The sequence below is a fragment of the Phacochoerus africanus genome, chromosome 15, assembly GCF_016906955.1.
Source record: "Phacochoerus africanus isolate WHEZ1 chromosome 15, ROS_Pafr_v1, whole genome shotgun sequence".
Taxonomy (NCBI): domain Eukaryota; kingdom Metazoa; phylum Chordata; class Mammalia; order Artiodactyla; family Suidae; genus Phacochoerus; species Phacochoerus africanus.
In genome coordinates this window covers 140,817,442-140,833,799 of record NC_062558.1, presented here as the reverse complement: position 1 = coordinate 140,833,799, position 16,358 = coordinate 140,817,442, and the positions used below count along the sequence as shown (strand labels likewise).

At 65.9% G+C, this 16,358-nt stretch overlaps 1 protein-coding gene across 1 annotated transcript in view; it reads left to right on the top strand.

The window, feature by feature from the left end:
• The window catches only part of STK32C (serine/threonine kinase 32C), a 79,487-nt gene that overhangs the window by 30,200 nt on the left and 32,929 nt on the right, over positions 1 to 16,358 (top strand). The window contains exon 2 of the mRNA XM_047762172.1: positions 12,763 to 12,818. Within this exon, the coding sequence (XP_047618128.1) occupies positions 12,763 to 12,818 (56 nt within the window). The remainder of the gene's footprint in view (positions 1 to 12,762; positions 12,819 to 16,358) is intronic.

Sequence of the window (16,358 nt, the reverse complement as noted above, 5' to 3'; positions counted from 1 at the left end):
AAAGCTCTTAAGATACCTAGACAATAGCAACAACTAATGTCTGTGTGGTGAAATGGGGCCCTGAATAATTGAAGGATATAAAGACGGGAAAAGATGTCAGTTTCCTCCAAATTGTGGTGCAGAGTCACTGGCTTCCGTAGGAAAAACAACCCTCGGAGCACTGGTGGAACTTGACAGACTGGTTGAAAATTTGTGCGTCAGGACGAGGCCCCTGGAGAGGAGGGGGCCTCGGTGCGCAGGGGGTGTTCTCGGACGTCACCACGAGGACACTGAGGGTGTTTGGTGTCCGTTCAGGATGGACAGCAAGCCAAGGGAAGGCACGGGGCCAGCCACGCCAGCCACACCAGCCACCGGTGGCCCCTCACCTCAGGGATGCGAACTCACAGGCCCCCCTTGAGAAGCAGTCCTGGCCAGAGAACTAGACAGCCCTGGTGTGGGGGCGCGGGGGGAACTGGCCCAGGAGGGGGCCAAGCTCTGCTCTGCCAGCCTCGGGCTCAGACCAGCTCTCGGGATGTGGCGACTGCCCCCCCCCAGCCCCTGCCACCCAGGGTCCGGAAGCCCCGCCTCAGTCTGACAGCCAGGCCCAGGCAGTGTGTGACCGGGCAGCTGGGTCCTGAGAGTGGGGGGCCTCGGGCAGGGCCTGTGCAGGCTGTCACCGTCGACTCCCACATCTTTCCGGCAGAACCTGCTGCTCGGTGGCTGTGATGGGCCGGGAAGTGGGACTCTGCCTCTGGTCCTTTTCTGAAACTAGGCTGAATATAAATAAAATGCAGATTTGATGGATGAGGCCTGGATTTTTATGAATTTAGCATCGTTTAATATCAGAACAAAGCTGCCTCAGCCCCACACGTGGCTTCTCGCCTCCCCCGTGGAGAGAGAATAGGGTTAAGGACCGTCCCGCCGCCCACCCAGGAGGCCCGGGGGGGCCCCACGTGGCAGCCGTCAGCCCTTTCCACCTACGTCCAGGGCTTGGTCATCGCTCAAGGGACACCTACAGGACAGCGGTCACACCCCCTCTGGGCCGTCCACCGGCTCTGGTTTGCTTGTTCTGGATACCAGGGCACCTGAGCCTGGCATGTGCTGTTTGTGGGGGAGTGGGGGGGCGCTCCCATTTGGCTCAATGCCCTCAAGGTTCTCCTGCCCCAGTGGAGGTCACAGCCGCACCCCTTTCATGGCTGAATAATGTCCCCAACTGATAGGTCCACTTCTGGGCTGGCTTGTGGTCCCCCTGGGGTCTGTGTTCACAGGAGCACCTCCAGACCACTCGCGGGGCTCCCTGCTCGCTCTGTTCCACCTCCTTTCCAGGCGCTGTGCCCCACCTGCAGCTGCGTCTGTGTCAGCGAGTCCAGCACCGCCCCCGGGCCCCGCCTGCTTCCTGAATGTCCTGTTTTCGGTCTTATCTCACCTTGGACCCCACCAGCCCAAGCTGGAACTTTCCAGCGACCCCATCCCTGTGCGCCCCCCGAGGCAGTCCCCAGCCAGGTTTGTGGCTGTAAACCCCTTAAGTTTTGAAAGCCTTCATTGTTTGTGTGTCATCTCCTGGGACTTGCTGGAGGGCAACTGTCCCCACCGGGGAACCAGGAGCTGGGCCTGGGCAGGGCCGGCCCCCAGGCTTCCCTGTCTTGGCGGGGCAGGGCTCCAGACTTTGCACTCAGGAGAGCAAGGCACCCAAAGGCTCAGGGACCAGCCTCGGGGTCATGGGGTGTGGGATGCCCCCCATGTGCTGGAACAGAACCAGGCACCGGCACCGGGACCGGGACCTGCCTTCTCATCGCCGAGTCGGAGGCTTCTCGGGATGCAGCGTGGACAGTCCTACACCTCCGTGTGGCTCAGACGGGCCCGGGGAGCCTCCGGAGAGCCTCCAGGGAGCGTGTGCGCCAGTTCCCCTCGAGAAGCCCCAAGCCCACCCCTTTCTGCGTCCTCTTGGTGGAGCCTGGCAGTGCGGGACACGCCTGCCTCTACTTTGTCCAGCTCCAGCCTGGGGTGGGGTGTGGTGTTGGATGCAGGGCTCAGGGGGAAGGTTACTTGGGGGATTGTCCAGGACAGGCCAGCCACACATCAGGCCATGCGTGTGACACATGGGCGCTGGGCTGGCCTGCTGGCTCCAGGGAAGCAGTGACCGGGGCTCATGTGTGCACACGGCTGCCCTGAGGTCCACTGAAGGGGCGGAAGCCGGTCTGGCTGCTGTCCCCGTGCCCACATGGTCTGGCCCCTGTCCTTGTGCGCACAAGGGCTGAGCCTGGAGGTGGGTCCAGGGGGAAGGTCCTGTGATGGGGGGGGGGTCTGGAAGGAGAAGGGGCTTGGCCAGTCCCCTGGGCGTCTTGACTCTGGGCCTCGGCCTCGTGTGGAGCCCGCGGGCGCTGTGTGGTGTGTGGCGCACACGTAGGCGGGTCTTGCCCCCTCCCATACGATGACATGCATCACCCCCTGATTAAAATGCCCCTGACGACAACGATGACCATTGTCCCCCACGGCTGGTGTGGCCGGTGAGGAGTGCAGGGGGCCTTGCCTCCGGTGCCTGCATCCCCCCAGCTGGGTACTCTCGGGAGAGCAGGGCTTTGTCCTCCCTGGCTCCTGATGGCCCCCGTGTCAGCGTGAACCCCAGCGTGCACCCTGGGTGGCCCAGTCCCCCAGGTGAGGGTGGGAAGTAGTCACCTGGGACCAACTGGCTGGCTGGGGGCCTGAACTCCTGAGGGGGCCTGAGCAGCCCTGGTGCCAGGTCCTGTTGCCCACACACTGTGGGACTTTGCCCATGGAAAGGCCCTCTGGCGTGGGGGCCTGTGTGCGTGCAACGGGGCTGGGCTTGGGTGGTGCCCTTCCCCTGGCCGCGGGAACAGGCTGGGTGATGGTGAGCAGAGACAGGCCACCCGGCCCCCCGGGGGTCAGTCTTGCCGACACCACGGCTGTGTGCTCGGAAGCTGCCGTTGTCCCCACCCCATCTGGCCTTTCTTTCAGGTGGCCTTTGTGAGTCTCTCCTGGCTCTGCAAGCAGGTCCCAGCGAGGCTGGCAGCGGGGGTGGGGGCGGGGCAGTCTCCGGGTCTGCGGGGTGGGGGGCGGGGTGGTGGGAGCGCTGCCAGGGGCAGCGCGGACGCAGGCGCCCAGCCTGTGGCCTTCTCCTTCCCGGCACCAGGGCCCTGCATGCACTTTTTCTTTCTTGCATTAAACTTAATGCCGTTTGTGCTGTGTTGTGCGTGGCTCTGGGCCTTGGTGACGTGTGCCCTGCCTGGTCCGGACACGGGAAACCATGGCGACGGCCAAGGCCGCCAGCAGGGCGGGATCAGTGGTTAACCAGCCGCCGTGCGAAGGCCGATGCCTCTCAAGGGCAGGTGTAGACTCGCTTCTGCTCCAGGGTTGCCTGCCCAGCGGGGCCTCGGGTCCATGTGAGCGTCTGTAGGGAAGTTCAGGGAAACGCGGGGTGCTCTGATGTCCCCTGTGCCTCCCGTCCGTGGCGCCCCCGCCTCGACGAGGACAGTGTGTGAGGGCTGTGCTGCCACCTGGCTGGGGCGTCTGGCGAGGCCGCCGGGGAAGGTGCCCAGGTGGGGTCAGGGTGATCTCCCAGCCTGCGGGTGGGGGCCCCACTTGGGAAAGAGGGGGCGGAAGCAGCTTTATGTCCACGCAGCGCTGCAGGCAGGCCTCAGGACATGGGAGCCTTGGGGGGCTAGAACTCAGTGGGTGGGGGGCCCACCAGGCTTGGGCCACAGGTCCATGTTTGCACGCACAACTGTGTATGCATGTGTGTAAATGTGCAAAGACAAGTGCAGATACACGTGCACGCACACACCTTCCCGAGCAGGCAGCGTGTGCCGCCCCCACCCTGGCACCCAAGCGCTCATTGCTCATGGATCCATGCAGCCCCTCCCCCAAACCCGAAAACAACATGCTGGTGAGGGTGTGATTCCTCAAAAACATCTACGTCGACGTGTGTGTGTGTGTGTGTGTATCATATGACCCAACAGTTCCACTTCTGGGTATTTATCCAAAGGCACTATAAGCAGGTCTTTTTTTTTTTTTTTTTTGCTTTTTTAGGGTTGCACCTGCTGCATATGGAGGTTCCCAGGCTAGGGGTTGAATCGGAGCTGTAGCCGCCGGCCTACACCACAGCCACAGGAACGTGGGATCTGAGCCGTGCTGCGACCTACACCACAGCTCACGGCAACGCCGGATCAGCCCACTGAGTGAGCCCAGGGATTGAACCCCCATCCTCATGGATCCTAGTCAGGTTTGTTATGGATGAGCCAGGACGGGAACTCCCTGTGAGCAGGTCCCACGCGGTTTCTGCATTCGGCGCTCCCGCAGTGGAGCTGGGGGCTCGCAGGGTCCACCATGGGTGCAGGGCGGGCAGTCTCGGACCTCTGCCCCTCAGGACGCCCTTCAGCCCTGAGAAGGGAACAAACGCGGACACGAGCTTGGACCTGGAGGACCCCGAGGACTGAGTGTTGAGTGAAACACCGTCTGATCCCAGCTCCAGGAGGTCCTTCCAGCGGTCAGACCCAGACGCAAAGTAGACGGCAGGTCCAGGGCTGGGGGCGCTGGGGCGTCGGTGTTTGAGGGCACGGTTTCGGTCTGGCAGATGGAAGGGCATGAAGGCGGGATGCAGGCTCACAGCAGAATCGTTTACTACACTGAACCTTCACTCGAAAATGCTCGATGGTAAGTTTAATGTGTGTATGTCTCCACAATAAAATAACTGAAAAACCCCATCATGGCCTGGGTGACCTACAAACAGCAGAAGCTCTTGTCTCTCGCGTCTGGAGGCTGCAAGTCTGAGGTCAGGGCGCCGGTGTGGCCGCGGACTTCCTGGGGGTCCTCCGAGGGCGGAAGGGGCAGGGGGCTCTGTGGGGCTTCCTCGGGGGGGGACTCGATCCCATTCACGGGGCTCCACCCTCAGCACCTGAGCACCTCCCGAAGGCCCGCCGCTAACACGGTCCACATGCGAGTTTGGGGGCCCAGCATTCAGTCAGGAGCAGCACCTCCTCCAGGAAGCCTTCTCTGACTCTCCTGAGAGTGGCTCCCGGGCTGGCCCTCCACTCCCCTGGAGCCTCCAGCCCCTGTGGGCGCCGGGCTCCTCAGAGGCAGGCCCGGCCCGGGGTGGGGCGGGCGAAGACACGTGGACGGTGCATGCGTGTGTGGTCGGTGTGCCCTGGCGACCCACGCCGGCCCCTGCCTGGTTCGGGCCCACGGGTGTCTCTGATGCGCCGCTCGCCGAGGTCACGCGAAGGTCGTGGCCCATGGACTTCCGCGGCTCAGGGATGGGACTTGGTTCTGAAACGAGGGCCTCAGAGCCCCGTCTGCCCAGGGTGGTTCTCCCCGCTGATGCGCAGGACCGGCTCGGGAGGTGCGCCTGGGGGTGGTGGCGGGCGTCGGTGCCCGCTGCCTCCCTCTTGTTCCCAGACCCGAGCTGTTCCCGGGGTGATCTCTGAGAGGACCACCCAGCTCCCCACGTGCCGTCACGCTGCCTGTGCTGCCGTCAAGGACCAGGGGAGTCATCAGCCAGGACCGCATGCACGCTGGCCTCGGGGGAGGACGTTGTGTGGCCCTGGGGTCCCCGCCGCCGCCTGGGGCCTCTCGTGGAGCTCCTCTGCTTCCGTCCTCAGGGCTGAGGTTTGTAGACTCTGCGTGGGCTTGTGGGACCAGGCGGGGGCTGTGGGCGGTGGGTGCGTGTTCTGGTCTGGGGGCCCAGAGGCTGCAGGTGCAGCAGACCCCCAGCCCAGGCCTGCAACTTGGGGGCCCATGTGGGTTTCATTGGGTATCAAGGGCGTCCATGGGGCAGCTGGTGGGTACTCTGGGGAGGTGGGGCCTTGGCTCTGGGGTGGTGGGGTGTCAGGCCTGGGCTCATAGAGGCAGTCCCCGGGGACTGAGGTGGAGAGGGGTCGGGGAGCAGGACCTAGTGGGCCAGGGGATTTGGCTTTGGGGCCAGCACAGAATGGGGACCTGCCACCCCACCTGTCCCAGCTCCCAGGTGCAGAATTCCATTGTGGCAGCTCCACGTGGCCTGCTGGCTGACAGGGTTGTGGCGTTTCTGGCCGTCACTCCTCCCACAGGGCGGAGGCCTCCCCAACCCCCAGGCCCCCTCTCTAGTGCTGGGTTAGTTCTCCCTCCCTGCCCCCGCTGGCCCGCGACCCCTCTTCCTGGCACTGCTGCATGCTGGCAGCTGCTGCTCCCTTTCATGGCAGCGGTCATCAACTCCCACCTCTTCCACAGAGGCCCCTCTGTCCTTCTCTTGGGGGGCAGCGGGGGGCGCAGCAAGGCTGCACTGGGAGCAGAGGCTGCAGTTGGGCAGACGAGGGAAGGAGAGGCTCGTGCAGCCCTGGGCCTGCTGACCTGGGAGTTTCCCCACAGACCTAGGGGTGCGACCCTCCCGTCCCCCCCCCCCAAGACCCCGCAGGCGCCCGGTCCAGGCCTTGCTGGGCCTGCCTGCCCCGCGCTCTCGGGCTGGGGGCTGGGCTGCTGCTGACACAGGCACCCAGGAGCCGTGTTCTCCGGGGAGGTGGCGCTCTGGTCCTCTCCCGTTGGGCTGTGTCAGGGCCCGGCCCTCCCTGGTGGGTCCCCTGCTGAGCTCCCACTGTTGACCTCCAGCTCCCAGGAGCACACACCCTGAATTCGGGGCTCCCCTGTTTGTGTGTATGTATATGTGTGTGTGTGTTTACGTGTGTGTGTTTGTATGTGTGTGTGCATGCACGCGTATGCCAGGGCCTCCCAGCAGTGCTGGGGGTGGAGGTAAGTGTGCTTTGTGGGGATGGGGGCTGGGCTGCTCGCCAGGGCAGTTTCTCCCCACCCCCACCCCCACCTGACACCTGAGCCAGGACCCGCCCTCCCTGTTTGCGGGTCGTCCGTGCACTCCTGTCCAGCTGCACCAGGGGCCCCCCGGGGCAGTTTCCACGGGGAGCCCAGTGGCCTTGGGGTCTGGGAGGGCTGTCCTGCGGGTGGCTCTGGTGGGCTGAACACCCCGAGTGGTGGGAGCAGCCAGCGGTGAGCCTGGGACAGCGGGAGCCTCTGGGCGGCCCAGGGAGGCCCCCACTCTCCCACCCGTGGCAGGTGGGGGGGCTGGCTCCCTGCCGTGCGTCTGTCCTGCGACCTCCCTGCAGGCCTGGAGGAGCTGGGCCCAGCCGGCCAGCGATACTATTGATCTGGCTGTTGCCTTCATCCCTGATTTATGAGCGTTTCCGGTGCCTCTGGGGCTGTCCATAGGAAGCACTGGATTGCAGCTGCCGACTCTTTCAGACCAGGCGGGGTCCGGGATGAGCAGTCATGGCACTGAGGTGTTCTATGGGCCGGAGCTCTATCTGGATGTAGCCGTGTTGGGGGGTCTCCCACAGAGCACCCCCCGCCAAGGTCCAGCCTGAGTGGGTTGCAGCCAGGCAGAGGCACCCCCCCCCCCATGGCTCCGGGCACACCCCTGGGCGCAGAAGCCAGATTCTTCCGGCACCTGGGCCCCAAAGCCTCTGCCTTTTCTTGGCTGCTGTCACATCCTGGCTGAGTGCTTCTCCAAAGGGACGGGGTGGGGGGGTGGACGTTGTGACGGACAGGCTGGGGACACGGAGGGGCAGGGGGCTCGGGCGGAGTGGGGTCCTCAGACGGGCCTGCAGAGGCTTCCCTGGGAGAAGCCTGAAGGTGCTCGGAGTGGTCCGGCAGGGGGCCTCCGGGGAGGGAGGGCCGCCGCTGTGGGGGAGGGGACGGGGAAGCGGCCCTGCCTGCCCCTCCCCCACGGAGGGACGGAGCCAGGAGGCCAGGGGGCTCAGCTTTAGATGCCCGACCCATCCCTGGGGCCTGCTGCCTGGCCTGACTGGGCAGGATGATGAGGAGTGGGTGGGGCGCCTAACGGCCCCGCCCTGACCAGTGGGCTGTGCCCTTGGTGCCCAGGCAGGACCTCAAGGCCGCCAGGCTGGGGCAACGCCCGCACCCCCAGTCGCTGTGGTTGACCTTCCTCTCAGGGGTTTCGAGTCGTCCTCAAGGAAACCTGGGGTGGGGGCCCCCAGGGCATCGAGCACTGGGCGGTGGGGGGGGGCTCGTCCCTTCCCTCCCCTGGGCCCGCACCGGGGCCTGCCCGACGCGCCGCCGGACCCCCATGGCACACGGGGACACCTGCCCTTCGCAGAGGGCCTGGTCCTGACCTGCGGCTCTCGGCCTGTGGGACCTGCGGCCTCAGAGGACGTGTGTTGCTGGGCAGGTCCAGCCTCCGTGTGTCTGTGAGGTGCCCGTCTGCTGACCGCTGCCCCGTGCGTGCAGGTGTCCCGTGTACGGGGGCGCTGGCCGTGCACCGTAGGAGGCGGAGTGACGCTGTGCTGCCTGTGGCCGCGTGGCCCCGCGAGGGACGCGCCTCAGTGGGATGGGGTGATTTTCTTGGAGTGTTTGGGGGACAAAACTCAGGCAACTTCTGCGTGGATTTCCACAGCTCGTGGCCTTTGGTATAAAGGCCACGGTAATGTTGTAGCCTTCCACGTCGTTCTGGTCTGGGCTCTCGTGGGGACACGGGCACCGGGTCACACGGGCAGGAGGGGCAGGCCTGGTCTGGGTTCTGGGTCCAGCCCGTGCCCGGACTTGCCCCCTGGCTGTGGGCACGCAAGGCTTCTCCACATGCAGCCTGCGGGGGGGAGGGAGCAGCCCCCCAGGCCTGCAGAGACCTCCGCCCGCGGCTCCCGCCCTCGCAGTGACTCACAGCTCGGCAGCCGGGCTATTTTTACCCTCAGGGCCCGTCTTCTCTCTTGCTTTCCTCTTCGGGGAAGCGGCTTGTCTGCTTTAAGCAGAGCGCCGGCCTAGGAAAGCACTGAAACCGCACCAGGACACTGCCCTCCCACCGTGGCCCTGCTGGGAGGGCCCTTGGCCCCGGAGATGGGCTCTGACAGCGGTCGGGGCCCAAGCATCTGCTGCTCCAGCTGGAGAGAGGGATGGACCAGGCACGAAGGGCAGATCTTTTTATTTTTAGGGAAGCGTTCAGATGTCACCCAGCTTTGTTTCTGTGTTGGGTCGCGTGGACCCTGCGTGAGAGCCAGCGTTTGGCTTCTGTGGCGCCTTCACCAGGTGCTGGAGGAGCAGCGGCTCCCTCTTCTCCCTCCTCTGGCTTTGCCCTCCAGCCCTGGCAGCATCCGCACACGTGGGCTGAGTGTGCCACTGCCAGGGGCTCCTGCGTCCGGACGGCATAGGGACAGCGACCAGGAAACACCCTGGGAACAAGGCTGTCGGTGGCCCACCAGCCTCCAGAGAAGCGTGCCTTGCCTTTCCCCGGGGGGTTGTCTTCTGGGAAGCCCTGGGCTGGGATGAGAACGGCCGCAGGCTCCCTGGGGGCACAGAGCTGTCTGGGCTCCTGGGTTTAGCACTGAGACACGTTGTTCAGAAAGTGGCCTGTGACCACTGGGCTCAGGCCAGTGGCCTGCGGAGGGGACCTGGGTGGGCTCCCCCAAGGGAGCCTCGTGAAACAGAATGAAAACCTCCCTTCGCTCGTGCTCGCTCGCTTGGCTGAATCAAGATGACCTATTTTCATAGCAGTGGCTGTGCTTCCGATGGCCTCTCTGCAAAATAAAAGGCCTTCTTGAAGAAGTATTCTTCAAGCCCTCGTTTTTAAATATTTAGCTGCCCCTGCTCATGTGGCCATGCGGCGGGGTCCCGTGGGCCCCCCTGGCAGAGACGCAGAAGGTCGGGTGGGACCTTTCCTCTCCCCGCGCTGCCGTCCGAGGTGTGGGGGCAGGGCCCCCCGCTGCAGCCTGAGTCACACTGGAGTCGCCTCGACCGTCCCCCAGGTGGCCCGGCTCACGCCTCATTTCTGTACCCCCAAGTCAGCTTGTCAGCTTCCAGCTGCCTCCCCGATGACCTCGTAAGAAAAAGCAACCCTGCCCCCCTTCCTGCCTGGCTTTCCTCCAGGCACCAGGCACCCTTTTGTTTGCTGGCTTAGTGCCCGTCTCCCACAGTCCACTGTCCACGAAGGGCACCTTCCTGCCTTCTTCCAGGGTCGGGGACAGGCCTGGCTCCTGGTTCTTGCCACGGCCTCTGACCTTGGCTCTGGGGTTGCTCAGCCTCCTGAACAGATCTGTGGCCCGAGCCCTCCGTCAGACAGAGCCAAGGTCCAGCTCCAAGGCCTCGGGGCAGCAGTGCCCACACGGTGGGTGCTTGAGGGACCCCAGGGCTGAGGCAGCTCCTGGTACCGCCTGCACAGCAGTGGGGCCCCCAGGGTGGGGCCACAGAGGACGGAGGTTTCACACCCACGAAGCAGCTTGGAGCCCAGGTCTGTCGGGGGCTGAGCCTGGGTTGGGAGGGAACAGATGGGGCTCGCTGCCCCCACCCCACTTTGCTAGCATCAGGCTTGCCCCCCCCCCCCGCCCCCGACACTGCAGGGACGGTGCCCTCCGGCTGATGGGTCTGCCCCCCCACCAGGGTGAAAACACCCTTGGTCTCCATCTTGGCACCCTGGTGACCCAGCCCCTTCCTGGGTCGCTGACAAGCGAGGGTTGAACTTTGCCTGGAAGTGGCTGCGACTTCTGTGCAGTGGCTGGAAAGCTGGGTCGGGGAGCCGACGAGCTGAATGTGCCCGGACTCCTCTGCCCTGGGACCCCCCGTCCCCCCTCCCACACACCTCCCCCTGCCCCCCCACAGCCTCAGCCCCTCCCTTGGTGGTGGGAGGCGCCCAGATTCAGGGTTGGGCGAACTTGACAGACTCTGCCAGTGCGCCTTCAGGAGCCCGCAGACGCCTGGGTGACGGCGCTGTGTGCGGCGTGCATGGCCGTCTGTACAGCCCCCAGTGGCAGCACTGCTGTCTGCACCTGCCACTGTCTGGACAGATCCCTGCCGGTGGGCTCCCCCCTTGTTCTGCCTCCATCCAGAGCCAACGGAGAGGAGGCTGAGAGCTGGAGGGGAGAGACCCTGCTTGGCCGCGGGCTCGAGGCTAACTTGAAAGGGTCCGGGTGGGCCGAGCTTTGGAGCAGGGTCACTGTGGCCGGGCCGCCACCCTCTGCACGGTCCTTGGCCGCGCCTCTGGTCCGATGCTGTGTGCACCCTTCCCAGCCCCGCACCGGCCTGGACACTGGGCCCCCCCTGCTATCGAGGTGGCTGGCGGCCAGGCCAGGTTCCGCCCCTGCATCTTCCCTGACCGCCGGCCGCGGCTGCTGTCTGGGATCCCGTCTTGCGGCCGCCCTGCCGGCGTCTTAGGAAGCGGGGATCGCTGTGCTCAAAACCACAGGGCTGCGGGGGTGCCTCGTGCAGACCACAGGCAGGGAGGCCGCAGGGCGGCCGGGCCGGGCTCCCCGCAGCGCAGTGCTCTCGCCGCCCGGGCTCGGTGCCCGCAGGCTTCCGGACACCTCTCCCTCGGCCCCGTCCATTCAGTCGGGAGACACGCTCCCTCAGGGCCGGACGGGCCGCGCTTCTGGCCTCTGTTAATGAGGTTCATTCCCACCTTTCCTCTGCTGGAAGGACTCAAGTCCAGAATTCGTGGTTTTCTTGCTGAGCACCCCGCTAACTTACGGCCCCGGGTGCTCCTGCTTGGGACGCGGCGGCATCGGGCAGGCTGCTGCGGCCGTGGGGGGCGCACCCCAGCAAGCTCCCCCTGCCCCCGAAGGGCCCACTGGGCCGGACCTGGGCTCGTCCTGGCTGTTCTCGGGGGCTGTGGCCTTTTCAGTGTGTTGGGGTGCAGTGGGGCGCACAGGACCACATGCAGCACGGTGCCTGCGTGTCAGAGCGGGGGAAGGAGGCAGCCGCTGAGCCAGGTGGGCGCTGGGGACGGGGAGGTGATGGCGGGAGCGGCCTGGAGCTACCCTCTCAGGGGCTGGGCCAGCTCAGGCACCCCCGCCTCCATTGCTCTTTGGAGACATGGGGACCTGTTTGTCTCGGGCCCCCCACTCTTGGCCACCCTCCAGGCAGCCCTGGAGGTAGAGACCTGGAGGCCCTGGGCAGAGACCGGCTCCTGCGGGGGCGCTGAGCAGAACGAGGTGGAGACACGTGTGGACATGCGTTTCAAGGAGAGCGGCGGGTGTGAAAAAGGAGGGGCGCCGGGGACCTGTCCGCGCCCCTCCCTCTGCAGGGGGCACGCTGCTGACAGGCTGCTGGGGCCGCAGGGGTGGCTCCTGGGCGGGGAGGGGCTGGGACAGTTAGGAAGCTACGGTTCCACGACCTCTCTCCTGGGGCCTCGCTGACCGATTCTGTGGAGCAAGGCCTTGGGAGCGGGGCCTGGAATCGCTCGCCTCAAGCTGTGGACTGCCTGTTACAATCCTGGGGGCCAGGGGCTGGGCAGGGCATGGCCCCCCAAGACTCAGCAGAAGGGGCGGTGTTTCCGAGGGTCCTGCGGGCCTCTCTGTGGGTCCCCATTGGGTTGGGGGCCACTATCCTGGGGGCTGCTGGGTGCCTGGGTCTGAGCTCAGCAGCTCCAGGGCCCGTCTGGTCCGATCATATCCCAGCTGTGGCCTGGCCTCGCCCCACAGGGGCCTTGGAAGAGGGGCACCCCAGCTTGAGCTCAGCCTCCAGCCAGTGCCACGCTGACCATCTTCCAGGATGGGGGGCCGCCGAGGGCTGCAGGGGCTCCCTGAGGCCCGGGGGCTCCCTGAGACATTGGGGGTCCCTGCAGTGCTGGGCTCTCCACAGTGTTGGAGGTACCTGACAGTTTGGGGGACACCATTGTGGGGGCTCCCTGAACCATTGGGGGGGGTCCCTGCAGTGGGCCTCCCTGTAGCACTGGGCTCTCTGCAGCGTGGGGGGCACTCGAGAAGCTGCTCCGGCCGGGGACTTGGGGCGGGCACAGGGCCTTTCCGCCACCTCACCCAGCATCCTCTGTTTTCTCTGCAGTGAACTTGGACCACTTCCAGATCCTGCGTGCCATCGGCAAGGGCAGCTTCGGCAAGGTAAGGCGGTGGCGAGGGCAGGGCTGGCCCGCCCGGGGAAAGGCCGGCCCCCTGGTCTCCGGTGTGGGTGTGCTTCCCGCCCAGCCCGCCTGTGAGGCTGGGGGCTTCGGGGTGGCTGCCAGCCGAGCTCACCACTGTTGGGGTCTCTTGGCCCAGGTCTTTGGGGTCTTGTAGCTCCCCCGGGAGCTGAGGCTGCAGATGGCACAGCCCTGACACCCACTCCCTCCCCTGCCGAGGCCCGTCTTGCAGCCGAACAGCTTTCCTTAGAGACCAGCCTGTCGAGGTCTGAGAGGGAAGCATTGGAGAAGCTGCCCCGTGGTGCGGCTGATACACGGCCTTTGAGCCACAGTGACCCTGGGACGTCCTGGGTGCCGCTGGAGCCGAGGCCAGGCTTCGCCCTGCCGGTTCCTGCGGGCCATGTGGCCGGGGGAACACCGAGGGTGGAGGCTGCTCTGTCCTGAGGAGGCCTGCCCGGAGCCTGTGCCCCACTTGGCTTCAGCATCCCTTGGCCGGTTCTAACTCCCTGATGTGCTGCCTTGTCCTGCCTGGAGCTCGGGGGTAATTATACCTCGAGGGGGCGCCCGGGACTGGCCTTGCTGGGCCTGCGGTGAGTGAATCACTTCTGAAGACGAGTTTCTCTGCAGCTCAGAGGCCTCGGCTGCTCAGGCCCTGGCCGCCCGTCTGCCGTCATGCCGTGAGCCTCTCCGGGAGGGCTGTGCTGCCGCACGGGCCGCGCGGGCTTCGGTGCGAGGGTCCCTCCCTCTCGCTGTAGCAGGGTGTGTGCTGCCTTAGCTTACGGGCCTGGGGTAACTAGAAGCCTGAGCAGCCTAGCCCGTTTGCACGAATCCACTGAGATGGCTTAGCATCGGGGGAGGGTGTTTTCAACGTCTCCGTGTCCGGAGTAGCCGGAGGACCCGGGCTTTCTGTCCATTGTGCTGAGATGGCGGGTCCAAAGGCCAAGATCCCTGGTTGGAGAGGGTGCCTGAGACGGCTGCTGCTGCCCGGCTTTGCCCATTTGCGCAGGGGTGTGGGAGGCGAGTGGGGCAGGCCGGGGCGGGAGCTGCTTAGGGGAAGCGGCCCTCTCCTCTCCTTGGGGCCCAGACTGGGGAGGGGTGGGGTCAGCACTGGGGGGTCAGCCGGGTGTTCCCACAACAGGTGGGAGGGAGGCTGGGGCAGCGAGGCGGTCGTGCATGGCACCGTCGCCGCCGCCCCCCCGGGCTGGGCCTCCTGCACCCCTGCCTGGGGGTGGTCCTCGCTCTTCACCCCTGCGGCTGGGCAGTCCCCCCCCATCCCCCGCAGGCTCTGCAGAGCCCAGGATTCTGGCTCCTCCCACCGCTTCTTGGCTTGGAAAAGCCAGCTGGCTGCAGGGCCCCAGAAACGGGGCTGAGCCGAGAGGGGTGACCAGAGGAAGTGTGGGTTCCTGCCAGGGTTTTATCTTGGTGCGCACGTTGGGGCGTAGTCGGAGGGCGGCTTCCCGCTCCCTCACTGGGAGGCCTCGTGAGGCCTCTCGGGGTCCTGGGCTGCCGTGCTGGGGTGTGTTTAGAACGAGGGCAAGACATGGTTCCGGTCCTGCCACTCCTCCCTGCGGCTGGGCGGGGAGGGCAGGGAACAGGACCTGGAGGCAGCCCCCGGACGCGCGGCTGGGCCACACGTGCACCTGTTACACGTGGCCCATTCCAGAGGCTGTGCACGGGCTCAGGGGCACCTGGACACACGGGGAAGCCCAGCTTTGGGAACTGCTGGGGGCCGCTCTCGCCAAGCGGCTGTGACGTTTAGCGGCCCTCCCCATGAGCGAGGCACCATGGTTGGTGTGTGTGACATGAGCAGTCTGTCCCCAGGGAGAGGGCCATTTCCCTCGTGGCTGTGCCCACAGGGGTGCTGACTCCCGGAGATGGATTATCCAGACCGGCCGCACTGGCCTTGGGAACAGACCAGAGATGGTGTTTGCCAACTTTTTCGGTGGTAAATGACACGCAGCATAAAGGTTACCCCTGAACCGTTTTTAAGTGCACAGCTCAGCGGCCCAAAGCACATCCCCACTGTCATGCCTGGAAACTCAGACTGCGGGTGATGGATGCTCACTTTAGGAGCACTGAGAAAGGGACACATGTGAGCTAATGTCACCTGGGCGGGGGAGGGCGGGGTGGCCGGTCCCTGAGGTGGCCGGGTGGGCTGGGATCCCGCCAGGGCTCACGGTGTCTCTCCACCCAGGCCCTCTGTCCCTGGCTCAGCCCTGGATGACCCCTCTGAATGCCACAGTGGGGAGATAAGCCTGCTGTCCTCACGGCCCAGCCTGAGCTGGCTCAGGGCAGCTCTGATGGGGTGGGTGGCGTGGGCACGCGCTCCTGCCAGCCACAGTCACTGTAGGTGTGGCTGTCATGGCCACGGTCCCTGCTACAAGGCAGCCCGCACCTGGCGCTCACCGCCTGCACAAGAGCGTTGCTGGCGGGGTCTTTCCCCAGCAGAAGCAGCGGCTGGCAGGGGTTCGAAGGCAGGGCGCATTGGCGGGGTGCATGGAGAGGGGAGCCCGGTGCGGGGGGAGCTCTCAGACCTTTGCCTCTGGGGGCCTCCCAGCCAGCCTGGGGAGGGGCACAGGGTCTGAGCCCAGCTGGACTCAGCCAGCTGCCACCTCCATCGGGTCTGCAGCGGGAGGACCCCCACTGCAAAGAAGAGGTTATTAGGAAGGGTAAACTGTGAACACAGCGGGTTTTTTGTGGCAGATGACCACCCTCTCCGCAGAAGCAGAGATGTCAGCGGGGCCGGCCTGCGTTGTGGGCACCCCTGGCCCTCCCCTTCCCCCTCGCCCTCCTGCCCCCTCCTCCACTTCCCACAAAGCCTGGCTGCCTTTGGGAACCTCAGCTGGCCCCTGGGTCAGTGTGGGGACGCCAGCCCCGGCCTGTGCCCGCTCCAGGCGCAGCCTGTGCCCGCTCCCTGCCGCCGGGGCTGGCATGTGGGCCGTGCCCGCCTCTGCCCCCGGTCCGGGGTCTGGCTCCATAAAACCCAAGTTCCCAGAGGCCTTTCCTGTGCCTCCGTCTCTCCTTGGTTCGGGAACACCGGGCTCCAGCCCCAGACCGGGGTTCTGTGGGGGAGGGAGGGGCGCCTGCAAGCAGAGCCCCCGGGCCTTTCCCTCCCCCCAAGGCAGGTCTTCCTTGCCGCCCTGGGCACTTCCTCGAAAGGACCACACCCTCCCCTCCGGGTGCCACCCGGCTGCCCCGAATTCCTTCCAGACACGCCCTCCCTCTCCTTCCAGCTGGGGGTCCGCTGGGGTTGAGACCCCACGCCACCCCGTCCACAGCCCCTGCCCCCCAATCCTTGGCTCCGAGAAGCCCCCCACTCCCACTTGTCGCCGGACCAAGCACCCCTCCGCCGGTCCCGGGCCCTGAGCGCCCGTGGACGCAGCTGGTCCTCAGCCTGCAGCTGGTGCTCGGCGGGGCCTGGACCCTTGGCTTTCCAGGCCACCTCCACACAGGGTGCTCGTGCTGACCCCAGGGGCCACGTGGGGACAGGGGATGTGGGCCCCCAACCCCACAGCAGCTCCTG